Source organism: Colletotrichum chrysophilum, assembly GCF_026319265.1.
Source record: "Colletotrichum chrysophilum strain AFK26 chromosome Unknown scaffold_15, whole genome shotgun sequence".
Classification (NCBI taxonomy): domain Eukaryota; kingdom Fungi; phylum Ascomycota; class Sordariomycetes; order Glomerellales; family Glomerellaceae; genus Colletotrichum; species Colletotrichum chrysophilum.
The window spans coordinates 56,132-70,257 of NW_026517302.1; the positions used below are offsets into that span (position 1 = coordinate 56,132).

The 14,126-nt window shown below is 53.5% G+C and overlaps 5 protein-coding genes across 5 annotated transcripts; 4 read left to right on the forward strand and 1 right to left on the reverse strand.

The window, feature by feature from the left end:
- Positions 1–101: 101 nt before the first annotated feature.
- Positions 102–1,676, forward strand: COL26b_002850 (uncharacterized protein; the record flags this gene model as incomplete). Its single annotated transcript, XM_053175756.1, has 2 exons — positions 102–140; positions 219–1,676. The coding sequence occupies 2 exons, from the start codon at positions 102–104 to the stop codon at positions 1,674–1,676; spliced, it is 1,497 nt and encodes a 498-aa protein (XP_053040185.1).
- Positions 1,677–4,939: 3,263 nt separating this feature from the next.
- COL26b_002851 (uncharacterized protein) lies at positions 4,940–5,344 on the forward strand (the record flags this gene model as incomplete). The annotated part of the gene is given in 3 exon segments (XM_053175757.1): positions 4,940–4,979; positions 5,030–5,322; positions 5,339–5,344. The coding sequence occupies 3 exon segments, from the start codon at positions 4,940–4,942 to the stop codon at positions 5,342–5,344; spliced, it is 339 nt and encodes a 112-aa protein (XP_053040186.1).
- A 1,574-nt stretch (positions 5,345–6,918) lies between these two features.
- Positions 6,919–7,809, forward strand: COL26b_002852 (uncharacterized protein; the record flags this gene model as incomplete). The annotated part of the gene is made up of 1 exon (XM_053175758.1): positions 6,919–7,809. One exon carries the CDS (start codon positions 6,919–6,921, stop codon positions 7,807–7,809), a length of 891 nt encoding a protein of 296 aa, XP_053040187.1.
- Positions 7,810–8,047: 238 nt separating this feature from the next.
- On the reverse strand, positions 8,048–10,449 carry COL26b_002853 (uncharacterized protein; the record flags this gene model as incomplete). The annotated part of the gene is made up of 2 exons (XM_053175759.1): positions 8,048–10,198; positions 10,402–10,449. 2 exons carry the CDS (start codon positions 10,447–10,449, stop codon positions 8,048–8,050), a joined length of 2,199 nt encoding a protein of 732 aa, XP_053040188.1.
- A 456-nt stretch (positions 10,450–10,905) lies between these two features.
- On the forward strand, positions 10,906–12,611 carry COL26b_002854 (uncharacterized protein; the record flags this gene model as incomplete). Its single annotated transcript, XM_053175760.1, has 5 exons — positions 10,906–11,043; positions 11,100–11,262; positions 11,321–11,986; positions 12,038–12,176; positions 12,233–12,611. 5 exons carry the CDS (start codon positions 10,906–10,908, stop codon positions 12,609–12,611), a joined length of 1,485 nt encoding a protein of 494 aa, XP_053040189.1.
- Between the last annotated feature and the right edge of the window lie 1,515 nt (positions 12,612–14,126).

Genomic DNA, 14,126 nt, shown 5'->3' on the forward strand with positions numbered 1-14,126 from the left:
GGGAGTGATCGATCTAACCTATGGGTTTGTAGTTGGAATACGCCAAAGGCTCCCCAGAGAGGGCTCGTCTCCTGGAATCACTGCGAAAGTTGAAAAGCCAGATGCCGGTTAAAGTCCCGATAACCATCAACGGCGTCAAGGTGAGACGCAATCTCGCTTCCATGTGCAGGACAGACGACTGACCCAGACAGGTGAACTCGCATTCAACACGCCGGCAGCTAAACCCCTCCAAGCATCGCGAAGCAGTCGCCGAATACGCCATTGCAGACTCGGAGCAAGTCAACGCCGCTGTGGATGCTGCTCTCAAAGCCAAGCCAGCCTGGGAGGCTCTCCCGTTTGAAGATCGCGCGGCCATCTTCCTGCGAGCGTCGGAGCTCATTGCCGGCAAATACCGCCTGGAAATCGTTGCGTCAACGATGATAGGTCAAGGCAAGAACGTGTGGCAGGCAGAAATCGAGGCGCCTACTGAGACTGTCGACTTCTTCCGTTACTATATCCAGGAGGCCTGGTCCCTCTTCTCCCAGCAGCCAAAGGTTCACCCGTCAGGGCAGTGGAACAAGCTAGAGTACCGGCCTTTGGAGGGCTTCGTCTACGCCATTGCTCCGTTCAACTTCACTGCCCTCGGAGCCACGCTCATCGGGCCCTCTGCGCTGCTCGGAAACGTTGTGATTTGGAAACCTTCGGATTCTGCCCTACATTCCGCCTATCTTCTCCACCAAATCCTTCTGGAAGCCGGTCTGCCCAAGGACGTGGTACAGCTACTTCCTGGAGACGCGGAGGAGGTGACGGACACCATTCTCAAACGACCCGAATTCGCGGGTCTGAGCTTCATCGGTTCAACTCAGGTCTTCAAAGGCATCCAGAAGAAGATTGGCGACCACGTCGGCAGGGGCACTTACAACTCTTACCCTCGCGTCGTTGGAGAGACCGGGGGGAAGAACTGGACCATCCTCCACCCCTCTGCCGACGTCAAGAGCGCTGCATTTCACGCAGTTCGCGCGGCGTTCGAATACCAGGGACAAAAGTGCTCCGCGCTGTCAAGAGCGTACGTACCTGAGTCTGTCTGGCCCGAGTTCCGCCGTCACCTGGAAGAGCAGATCGCACAGCTCAAAGTGGGGGATGTGGAGGACTTTACCAACTTCATCACGCCAGTCATCCACGAGCGCTCATTCGACAAGCTCGCCAAGGTAATTGAGGATGCCAAGACGGACCCGGAGCTGGAGCTCGTCGCGGGCGGTAAGGCTTCCAAAGCTGAGGGGTTCTTTGTTCACCCGACCGTGTACAAGACGTCCAACCCGCGGCATGATATCATGTCTCGCGAGCTGTTCGGTCCCATCCTAGGCGTGTACGTTTATCCCGATGAGGAGTGGGAGCAGACGCTGAAGACCCTGGATACAACGTCCCGTTATGGCCTCACCGGCAGCATCTTTGCCAAGGATCCCTACGCGTCCAGAGAGGCGCAGACTGCACTGAAGCATGCTGCGGGAATGCTGTATATCAATAGCAAGTGCACCGGCTCGCTGGTGGCTCAACAGCCATTCGGCGGAAGCCGTGACTCTGGCACGAACGACAAGACCGGCACCATGGCGCACCTGCAGCGTTTTACAAGCGTGAGGTCTATCAAGGAGGATTTTGTTCCTTTGGAGAGGGTGCAGTACCCGTCGAATGATGCTTGACAGTTCGTGAACTAGCGCAGCCAGTCAATTGAGTTTCTTGGACAATCTCAGCAGAACAATTGGTGATGTCTGAATGCTTTGGGTTGTCGTCGGCAGCCACCGCTATTACCTGCTATTTTCGTCTTCAAGTGCCATGTCTCTGTCGCGTAGACGACCCAAATGTAGCGCATTACGAGATCACTGCGTCGCATGGTGATGCAGCTAGGATGTTGACCCCGCCACCCCGCGTTTGTAGATAAGGAGCTATCGTGGGGCCTCCCGCATATCGGGCCCCCGGTCCCGAGGGTCGTCGTGCCGGCCTCCGAAAGCGGCCTGCCCCGTTCGCTACATAAGACGTCGGGATCGTGCCTCCGACACAACACCGTCCTGACCACGCTTCAGGCTTACAGACCATGTCGACTCCACGGAATGATCATCGCGTCACCAAGAAATGCTCCAGAGCGTACGTGTCTCGGATACAGGTCTGACCCGAGCTGACAGACATACCTTAGTTGTGAGAGATGTCGGTCAATGAAAGTCAAATGCTCCGGCCGGCAGCCATGCGCTCGGTGTGAGCGTCAGAGCGAAACATGTGTATATGCGCCGGGAATTAAACGAGTTCTCATCCCTGAGAGGTCCGCCAGTAGACTCAATTTTCCTGGTCTCTCGGAGTTCATCTTTGTGCTGACCTCGTGTCTTGTTCCCTGTGCTGCAGTTATCTGTTGGAACTCCAACAATCCCGCCAGTTGACGAGAGGGGAGCGTGGTTCACCTGAAGAAATCACCCCAAGGCCATCATCAACTGATATTGAAGATGGGACAATCGAGAGGGAAATCTTGCCGACTTTGGACCGGCGAAATAACGCCAGACGATTGAGGACCGTAGGAGCCAGCATAATCCGAGAGGAGACGATCCAATCAAGCAGGAACCGCGGAGAATCTGGCATCACTGATCAAAGTATTTGCAATGCTCTATCTTTATTCGATCGAATTGCTGAGATGAGGAACATCTTAGATCAAGCGGAGACAAACTCAACAAATGCACCTGGCGACAGACCCCTTTCAGTCGGCACCGCTGCATCATCCTTGGGCAGACCTGTGGACGATGATGATTCAACAGATCACGATGAAATCCAGTCATTACTCAAGAAGAGTCGCCCTGAAGAGCATGACCCTCCATTCCGCCCTGCAGAAGGACGATTCTGTAAGTGAACCCCTGCAACCATCGCGCCTCCTCAAAGCCCGACTGTCAATTGATTCTCCCTGCAGGGTACATGGCGCCGTCCTCATCTTGGGCGTTCTGTCGCAGGGTTCTTGGACTATTAGGCAGAACGATGTCGCCAGGGACCGAAAGCACACTCGACCCCTTCAACACCGATGGTAAAGCCTGCGAGATGGAATGGCATTCCACCCAGCGCGGCGACGTCCCAGTCGTGTCCGACTTGCCTTCCATCGACTTTTCAAAGTCGTTGTTTTACGCAGCCAAGTCATATTTTGGCCTGCTAAACCATTTGGTAGACGAAAGCATTTACCTCAAAAACCTCGATGAGTTGTACGAAAACCCGGCACGTAAGGCGGCCTCTTGTCGGCTCTGGTACGCCCAGCACCTTCTCATCCTGGCGTTCGGAAAAGCGTTTGTGCTTCGGAGGAGATGCGCTCGTGGGAAGCCACCGGGCCACGCGTTTGCAGAAAGAGCAATGACGCTGCTGCCTAGGCAAGGCGACTTGGGCGGGGACTCGTTGCTTTCGGTGCAGGTTCTTGTGCTAGCAGCCGTCTATCTGCAATCCATCGATCTGAGAGTCGCGGCGTTCCAATATGTAAGCTTCCAAGTTGCCAGATCCTCACTCAAGACGACTGATCGTATTCGCAGATTGGGCAGGCGTCGCGCCTTTGTGTGTGTATAGGTATGCACCGCCATATGCCGGAACACATCTTTGGACCCGAACTCTCACGCCGATACAATCTCATCTTCTGGGTTACTCACATTATCGATTCCGAGTTCTCTGCGCTTATGGGTGGCACCGCCGGCATCCATAACCAGCAGATCACCGCCAAGCTTCCGTGCCTGACTAGCAACTCTCTGGAGGCTCTGAGCATGTCTCTACACGTGCGCTTGTCACGGTTGATGGCGACGATTCTCACGAGTGAGCCCATCAAAGATTCGAACTGAGAAGCAAAAGAATACTGACGTTTTGTAGCTGTGTATGGTGTTGGTCACGAGTTCGACGGCTCTCTTGTCAAACACATTCAGTCAAATCTTCGCACACTGGCGCAGATTTCAACGGAGCTCCATGATCTTTTGAACGCGCACTTTGACGGGCAGATTCCAAGAGCATCTCGAACAGTCTCGAGGTTGATGCTTTCGTATCACCACGTATGTATAATCTTGGATCATTGTATCGACACCAGGGCCCTTCGCAGCTGACGAAGAGACTCACAGTGTGTCGTATTGACAACCAGGCCTCTGGTCATGTGTGCTCTTCACTTGCATCTAGAGCGCGCAAACTCCGAACAGTTCGAGAGCCTAGAACTGCGGCCGCCCATGTCGTCGATTCTGCGGTCCTGTGTTGACTCGGCGCGTACAACTCTTCGGACCCTGTTTGTGCTTAGTGAAGGGGACCTGCTAGGTAGTTCTTACGTGTCTGATCTACGCGAGAACATGTTAGCTGACCAGAGCGATTTCAGAATCCTTCATGCCTTTCGACTTGGAGGATGCGTACTCTTCGGCATTTCTACTTCATCTCCTCCGGGTTGTAAGCCCTTCTCTGCTTCCCGACAACGGGTGGCGGGACGACATCAACCACATACTCCAGCATATGGTCGATAATGGCAGTGTAGTCGCACCGCTGCGTCAACAAGAGCTTCAGCAGCTAGCGAGGACGTTGGAATCGATTACACCTCGCTACTCTGGGCCCTCCGATCCATCCGGGTTGCATCCCGGAGACGACACCCAGTGGCCGGTGCCGGAGTACGTCGATGAGCCGGACAGGGACTTTACCGCGATGGATTGCCTCGAACCTTCCTCCAATGCGTTACTCGATTGGGCCGATCAGTTGGACATGCCCGACTTCTTGGCAGCGATGGACTGCGGATTCGGAGGAGGCGCTGGCGGAAGTTGATCCCTGCGGGTCCTCGTCAATAATTACCGAGGGTGTCGGGAGAAACGCTGCGACCCGACAGCTAAAACCAACTAGATTTTTGGAATAATGGCGATTCTAATGCGTTCAAAACGTCAAACGCAAGCCTCCGGACAGTCCTCAGAGTCACGACACGCAGCAATCCGCCATGGCAACAGAGAAGCAGACTATCGCCATCATCGGCTGTGGTATGCCACTCATCACCTCAACTGATAGAATGCTGACGAATGTACGACAGGCTCCATGGGCTCTGCTCTACTCCGCGGGCTTCTCGATTCATGCGTATCGCCTAATTCAGAAGTACCAAAGCCAGACGGATTCCGTTTCATTGCGTGTACAAAGACTTCGAGATCGGCCGGTATGTTTTCCGAGGCACTGGGAGAGGACGCCGGCCGCGTCAAAGTCATCCACGGCGAGCCGGTGAAGGCTGCTGAAGAAGCAGGCATCGTCATACTCGGCTTCAAACCATACATGGCTGCGGGGGTATTCGAAACCCCGGGCTTCCTGGATGCGCTCGAGGGAAAGCTGGTAGTCAGCATGCTCGCAGGGCTGACGGTCAAAGAGCTCAACGAGCTGGCATTGTCGAATGACGTTGAAAAGGAGAGCAAGAGATGCATACATTTCACCCGTGCTCTTCCCACCGTTGCGTGTCGCTATCGGCAGTCGATGACAGTGTTGGAAGTTCCCGACAACCTGCCAGATCAGGAAACAAACGTTTTGGAATCTATTTTCGCACGCGTTGGAAAGTCGAGGGTCTTGCCGCCTGACTTGATAAACATCGGTTCCATGCTAGTTGCGGCCAGCATCGCCACTATCTCGGTGCCTCTAGATGGCCTCTTGGATGGTGCTGTTGCCGGGGGGCTCAAGAGGTCTGAAGCCAGAGAGTTAGTGATTCAAGGATTACAAGATCTGGTGACGGTGTTGGAGAACGGAGAGCAGACTGCTTCGGTGAGGGAAGCGATCTCGTCACCAAGGGGAGGAACAATTCAATCGCTGATTACGGTAGAGAAAGCTGGGACGCGAGGAACGTTTGCGGAAGCGGTGATCAACGGGCATCGCCAGATCAGCAAGCCTAGGTGATTCAGTAGTCTCTGCCTGTCGTATTTATATACAGCCATATTTGCCTGGAGTTAAAAGTCAAGATTGCAAGCACTAGATAATCTTAGGCAATCTAAGAAAATCCCCACGGCATGAGGTCGTTGGGCTGAAGAACACCGCACCCTCTGACTTCATTATTTTAACTAATCCAGGTCCTGAATTCACTTACCGTCCCTTATCCGATTGCTAAAGTGAAGGTGAGCGATTGTGGGACATTTATGTCACCTTTCTTCTTAAGGCTCTTTAGGCGTCTCACCCCACGCTGAGGGTGAATAGGGCAGTTTCCTCACCTGTTCTGTCACGAGGCTCCGATCGCTTGTTGAGTGTGTATGCCGCAGTGGTTAAGGCTGACCCCCTTTCAGCCCTGTAGCATGCTAACCTCCTACAGATCCTTTTTGTAGTTCGGATGTTCGGATGACTCCCTTTCTCTTGATTTTCCCTTTCTTTTTTTTTTTTTTTTTTTTTTTTTTTTGCTTCGTCAATCCGACATAGGCATGTCAAAAAACAAGCCCGTTCGGGGGAGTCGAGTTGGGTTTTACACGAGCGTATCTCCAACCAAGTCCATAAGTTTGAACTTCCGGACAGTAGATCTCAGAATGCGTTCAGTCTGATAACCACAGTCGGCAAACACCCTGAAGATAAGTACAGCTTCGGGTGAAGTTCCGGGACATGGTCCCCCGGGCTCGCGTCGGGGGGCACTTTCCGGCCCCACACCCGTCGGGATCGCGCAGCCGACTTTGCGTGATCTCGTCGAGCTTCTCGCTCTCACCTGATGATTGCGTCCGGATTAAGTGCAGTTAAATTTTTTCGAAATCACTACGTCGTGAGAAACTTGATTCGCAGTGAGCTCGCTGAAGATTTGCTGAAAAAATTGCCAAGCTTAACAATGATTGCAAGATCTGTGGCACGGTGCGTTATCCAGAGGTGTGTCTCATTCTATGTGCTTGTTGAGGACCGACACTAACAATGACAAGCTCGCGTTTCTCTCGACCCGGGTCATTTCAGGCGGCACCAATTTCACTCGTCAGGATGACTTCCTCCGCAGCAGCGGCGACTCCGGCGCCACCAGTCCCGAGCAGCCAAATAGTAGAAAAGATTCACGACTTCGATAAGAGACAAGCAAACCGACCTGATTTCGACAAGTCCAATACCCCGATACAAGTCACCAAGCACCCGAACCCCAACTGGCAGTACGGCGATGGAGTCCCGGGATCCACGCCCAAGAACCACCTCGAAATCGATCCTTACGCCGCGGACAGGCCGGCCATCAACAACTACCGTCTGCTCATCTCCGGCATCGCGCCGCGGCCGGTCGGGTTCATCAGCACCGTCTCCGGCGACGGCACGACGAAGAACCTCGCCCCGTTCAGCTACTTCCAGGTCATCGACCACGACCCGCCCATGTTCGTGGTCGGCTTCTCGGCGAGGGCCGGCCGGTCCAAGGACACGTACCGCAACCTCAAGGACTCGGGCGAGTGCGTCATCAACACGGTGTCCGAGACCATGATCGAGGCCGTCAACGCGACGTCGCTCGACGCCCCGTACGGGGTGTCGGAGTGGGACATCTCGGGTCTGCATGAAGCGCCCTCGACGACGGTGCGGCCCTCCCGCGTGCGGGAGTCTGTTTTGTCCATCGAGGGGAAGGTCGTTGATATCAAGGAGTTCAGTGACCACTCGGATGGGGAGGGGAAGAGTGTGGCCGGTATGGTGTTGATCAAGGCGTCGCGGTTCTGGGTGCAGGAAGATGCGACGAATGTCGATGCCAGCCACATTGAACTGGACAAGTTGAGGCCTATTGCCCAGCTGGGAGGCATGTCGTATGGCCGTGTGTCGTCTACTTTTGAGTTGCCGAGAAGGACGTGGGCTGATGAAGCTCCCAAAAGTGAGCTATTGTCTCGACTAGACGGCGAGAGAACTTAGACATAGATCCTTTAGAGAAATGAACAAATTCCCCTCAAGACGACCAGAGCTTTTCGGTTAACCCGATCCATGAACTGAATTTGAATTGTGTGTGTATTGAGGTCAAGCTGAGCATCACTATCGGGTACAGCAGATTTCTGCCAAAAAGAGGCATGGAGGGTGAGACCTGCTGAAGCTTTGATAGGGTCGTCGCACGTTTTCTAAACAAGGGCATGGGGGCGAGCACTTGAGCTCGGAATCAGTAATGGAAGCCAAAATCATTGCCAACGCCTGCGAGAAGCAACTCCAACGCCGAAGGCACCTGTAGCATGTCCATGTCATCAGCATCACCAGCAAGGCCTAGATCATCTCCGACAAAGCTCGTGCCATAAATGTGATTGTTCGCAGCAACGTCCCCGACAACGGCATCTTGTTGGTGAACCCCAAGGCGCCTTGGGTCAGCCGGATCAAGATTGATGGGCGCCAAGTAGGCCGGTACGGGTTGTCCAGATTGGCTGCTGACTGGCAAGCCTGCAATCGAGCCGTTGAGAACACCATTTGTAATTCCGATGTTGTCTTGGGGTTGAGCCATACCGGAGCCACCACCGTGACGGAGAGGATCACCGTCCCCAGAAGACTCTGCGGCCTGGAGTCGATTCCGCCTGGGTCCTGCTACATTCCGCCCCTCAAACAGCGCCAAGAGACTCTGCGCGTACAACCACTGGTCCTTGAGGGCATGCAACGTTGCTATCAGCGAGTCAAAGAGGCGTTTGGACTTGGCCACGATGAGCGGGTTAGAGGAGTGCATCTGATCTGATACATGCACTAGAGCGGTAAAGAGCACATGGATGCTTGGTATCCAGAGCTTAGCCAATAAGTTCCTATTCCGCATGGACTCGAAAATGGAGCAGATTGTGATGGCTGCGTCGCAACATATGCTAAGGTCGGTGTCTGATGTAGACGGGGGGCTCTCTGGGTCTTGCCTGGGAGAAGGCCGGTGAAGCAGAATCAGGAAGTTATTATACGTGAGATGAAACATTGCCTGCCATGGGTTGGGGTCAGATTTGGAGTTTTGGAGTTTTTCGGGAAGATGTGTTATCAAGTCTGCCAGCGCAGCATCCGCTTCTGCGGTTGCGGCGGCTCGGTCTGCGGCGGTGGATCGGAGGGCGACCCTCTTTCGCATTGCTTTGGAGAAAATGAGGCAGAGGCGTGTGTGCTGGATGGTGAAGTCGTGTTCTGCGTTCAATATGCCCTCGAAATGTTGCTCTTCTAGTGGCGGCACGTCTGACTCGTCAAGGTTTCTAATGTCATCATCGGCCGTCAGCATAAGTAAGAGATCTGGAGCGTGTGGAATAGCAACTTGCATGGCTTGAGGCCGGCCGTAGGATGTAGATCCTATTACGTCGAACTGAAAGAGAATCCACCACAGCCGAATCCACAGCCGTTTATCCATGGCGTTCAGACTAGAGGGTGTCGCATCTCGATGCATGCCCATGCCAAATGCCGTCCGCGTCGCGACACCTACCCAATGCCAAGTGTTGGAAACAATGTCTTCGAGGTCGTCGCACTTCCAGGTCAGGAGGAGCGAGGCCTGCAAGTAAACCTCGCGATGTTGCTCAAAACGGCAGTCAAAGAGAGCCTTGGTCCTTCTGAAGAATACGGACCGGAGGGACTTGATCTCTTCTCTTCCCGTTTCGAGCACGCGTGCCCCGACGAGGAAGACGGCATTGAGCAACAACAAGGACAATGGTCTGCAATGTGGCCTGCATCGAGGGACGTGGCCGCTGCCCTCCGTCCCATTGTAAATCCTCATGAAGTCTTCTTCGTCAATGATGGGCAAGCCACGGTTGACATGGGCAAAGTATGCCTTGACCAGTTCATCAGCCAAGGCCTTTGGCGGTAGCTCGAGGACCTCGGCCGGTACTGACGGTACCTTTGGGGCCAGCGGCTGGCTTCCAAAATGCAGTACGCTCTGGTCTGGCCGTCTCGAGCGCTGCCGCACCAGATAGTGGAGGTTGGAGAACTCGGTGCCGATGAAAAATAGGCGGCCACAGCGTGTGATCTCTGGAAACTCGACTTCTTGCCTATTTAGAAAGTCGGCCATGTTGCGCGTGGCATCTTCGTCGCCGGCGCGGTCGGCCTGAGCGGTTGCATCGCATGCTGAGCTTGGCCGCGGAACGGAAGCGGCGACATCATCCCAGGGACTGGATCTCGCCGGGATGGGTGTTGCAGGCGCCGTCACGGACTGGGAGCCGACTGATCGTGGTTGGATTGGCACGTTGGAGCTCTGGGCAGTGCGAGCCGACAGCCGGGTTCTCTTCTTCTCATAAATCTGACAGTCGGAAATGTTGTTCGCCTGGCACTTTGAGCAAGGAGCGCCCTTTTCGAGGATATCGCACTTGACTTTCCTCTGGTGACATGTCAGACATGCTCTTCCGTCTGCGGCATAGTTAGCAGAGGATCTGGCTCAACACAAACATAGTCAAGAGCCGAGATCGGGTTCCATACTGGTTCTCGATCTTTTCGACATCGGGCTTTGATGCGCCCTGCGCCCAACAGCACGCCCTGCTGTCACCATTACCGATGGATTGACGAGATGAGGGGCCCTATTACCGAGAAGGCCACAAAGGTTGGAAGGTTAACGTCGGGTTGCGGGAGCATCTCGACTGGTATGAGTCGGGAGTTGGGTTGTGTCGCCCCAATTGTGGATGAAGGAGGAAAAAACCGAGCAGGGCTCGGAAGTTTGTTTTTTGGTCGGTTTTCATGTGCTCGGCGGAATTGGCCAATGATCTGGAGAGACTTGACCCGCTTTGTCAACCAGTCGATGCCCGACTCGAGACACTCGGCGAAAGGAGCCAATGGACTTGCACCGTTTCCCTGCGTCCAAGTGGCCCATATTACTACACGAAACTGCCTTTGAGCCACATGAAAAGAATTGTAATAGTTCGAGAAATTTTTCAAGCGGTCAATGAAACACAGAGTACGTAAAATGAGAATACAAAAGGGCAATCGCTCCTGTTGTCGAGTCTGGCGGTGGTGCTCTGGTGTCAGGCCAAGTTCAAAAAGACATTTCTCGTTGAATTCTGAGTGAACTCTCAGCCCACATCAACCGTGAACATGGGTTCAGACACCGAGCGCTTTGGAGGGTTTGTCCAGGACAACCAGCCAGCTATCGACGTTGAGGACCAGGGAAACGTCTCTGACGATCCCTCGTGGGAGAAACACCAAGTAGTTGATGCGACAAAATTCTCGCCGGTACGCCAAGTTCCCAATCTGCATGCGACGCGAGTGCCAGCCCTGACACGTCCCAGATGAGAAAATTGCACATTGTCATTGCCGGATTCACATGTACATTCAACGGAAACTTGGGCTCATCGATGCCCTCAGGCGCTCTCAACGCCATTAGCGCCGAATTTGGTGTAACCAACCGCGTTCATCTCATCCTCCTCAACTCACTCTTCATGGTGGGCTACGGTATGCTATGCTTAGGCGGCACTCTGTAATGCGTCTCAATTCTGACATTTCCCAATAGTCATTGGTCCTCTTGTCTTCGCTCCTCTCAGCGAATATATCGGTCGCCGTCCAGTCCTCATTGGAACGTTCCTCGGCTACCTCATCTTCATGCTCGCTTGCTCAGGGGCTCCCAACTACGCAGCGCTTCTGGTCTTCCGCTTGCTCTGCGGCATCAACGCCGCTGCACCCACAAGTGTCCTCGGCGGGCTCTATGCCGACATCTTTGATGACGCCTCCGTCCGAGGCAACGCCATGGCTCTCTACATGAGTGTGACGACCATTGGACCCCTGATTGGACCCATCATCTCGGGGTTCTCATCACCAATGTCGTGGCGTTGGCCGTTTTGGATTGCTGGAATGATCGCTGCGCTGGGTTTGCCTCTAGTTCTCACCCTGCCGGAAACATATGCGCCGGTTCTCCACAACAAGGCCGTCAAGAAGACGATCAAGAAGCAAGGTGTAGATGACGAGAACAGGCAGCAACTTGAGCTGAAGCCGTTTGACGTCCAAAAGATTTTCCTTCGCCCAGTGACGCTCCTTGTGACCGAGCCGATCCTGTTTTGCACCTCTGCATACCTTGCGTTGGCATACTCTGTCTTTTACCTTATGTTCCAAGCATATCCCGTCATTTTCCAAGGGTTCTATGGGCTTTCTCCCGCGATGGCCGGTTTGGCCTTCATTCCTCGTAAGTTCAACCGTACTCCCCCATCCAACTCATCTGACAATTTCAACACAGAGGCCGTTGGTGTAATCATCTCGCTTTTTTTCTTCGGTGCCTTCACTTGGTACCATGATCGTCAGAGCAAGGCTGGCGCGGAGTGGACGAAGAACGAAATCTATCGCAGACTGCCTCTCGCATGCTTTGCCTCTCCCCTGTAAGTACCTTGAGTCATTGTAAGCCTCTCGGCCAAATAGCTGACTCGGCTCTCAGAATGGTCATCTCCCTCTTCTGGCTCGGTTGGACCGTATGGCCGTCAACGTCTCCAATCATCCCAATGCTGAGCGGCATCTTCTTTGGCTGCGGATTCCAACTCCTTTTCATGGGCATGATCAACTATTTGACGGACGTCTTCCGCCAGTACTCTGCGTCGGCACATGCAGCCGCCAGCATGACGCGATCCATCGGAGCCATCACACTGCCCCTGGCAGCCAACAGCATGTACACCAATCTCGGGGTGCACTGGGCGCCTTCGGTATTGGGTTTTATCGCGCTGGCCATGGGCGTGATTCCCTTCATCTTCATCAGATACGGTGACCGCCTGGCGCGCAGCAGCAGGACTGCGCGTGAGTTTAGCGAGGTTAAGAATTGAGCTTAGACAATACTCCTTTAGAATAATGATAATTAAACGTAATATCTCTATGCGACTTTGCCTTATCGTTCTGACATTCTTCCACTCGAGACGTAAACGGCCAGGCTGCATGGTGATTTGTCGCGCATTGCCGAATGTGTCTGTGGAGATGCTCATCTGGACTAAAGAAGGTGTTTCTTCTGGCAATTTTTGTGCTAGAGTTCGATGAATACGAGGCAAAGGTCGTTTTGACCTTGTTGCCTCTTGTGTTGCTAGCATGGCACACCACTCCGTGTTGACCTCTTTAAGCTTTCAAACTCACCATTACAGCCGACTGAGTTCCTTCTGCACCTCGAAATAGATTGAAGTCCAGTGACACAACCATATCCCGTGCTCTCTTGATCGAAGGCGGTTGCTTGATGCGGCTCTCGAGCTCTGGTGTGCGGCTATTTTTAAGGTCTCAGTTGGGGCCTCCCCATGTATGTACCCGGAAAACCTGTTACGCACCCAAATGCACGTGGAAGTCACGTTGAAAAATTCAAGTAGCCATAGAGGTAAATGCGGCGAAAGTTTTGGTACCCTTAGCATGAGTATCACTCAAGGTAGGAAAGCTTGCAAAAAGAGGGGGAGGTTCGAAATGTATAAAACGAAGAACTCCGCCCGCCCCTTGAGGAATCTCTTCCTCCCTCAATTTACTATGGTCTTAGCACATTGTAGCATAGCTACTGGCTCAGGGGTTACAATGGATGGATCACCATTGAGACTGTGTTGGAATCTTTCGACACGTTTTGACAATCTAAAGGCACGGTCAACTCTGCCTGCGACGGGAGGCAGGTGTGCAGGTGATGCTGCTGACCCTGCTTGAGGGATGCCTCGGAAGGTCCCTGCTTGTACTATAAAGCAAGCTCCGTCGCTCCACGTCTGTTCCACGGTGGGTTTAGACCTACGGGGGCAGTGATGAAAAGCATGCGGGAACAGTTATGAGAAGACAATCACGGAGCTGTTTCTCCCTCGAGGGAAGAATTGTAAGACTCCTCGGATTGCATATCTGAGTTCTCCTGATCTGTTATCAGGGTTATCCCATGGAGAAAAAAGCCCTTCTCTGTTGAAATCCCTCCAGACGTAGTTCGTCACTATTGGTTAGGCTTGATAGCAGTGCCTATTCCATCAATAGATCTTTGCGGCTCAAACGTGGAAGAATCTCAAGAGGAGGTGGCTAGGGAGAGAGTAGAAGGCGCTTACCCACGAGAACCTACCTACCTTACTTGAGCAGGCCTTCCCCGGAGGATCGTCCCGAACCCGACAAGACCCTCACAGGGCAGGACCAACTCTTGCCTCGACCTTCCACAACGTCCATGAGTAGAGACTCCCACCGTGCGAGAATCGTTGGTCTAGTTGGTTCGACCAAGAAAATGGGCAAATCGCGAACGACAGTGTTCAATTATCACCTGATGCGAATACTTCAACTTGTTTTGCCTCAGCGGCCAAATGATGCATCCCAAAACCAAGTACACACAAATTATGTGGCGAGGCGCG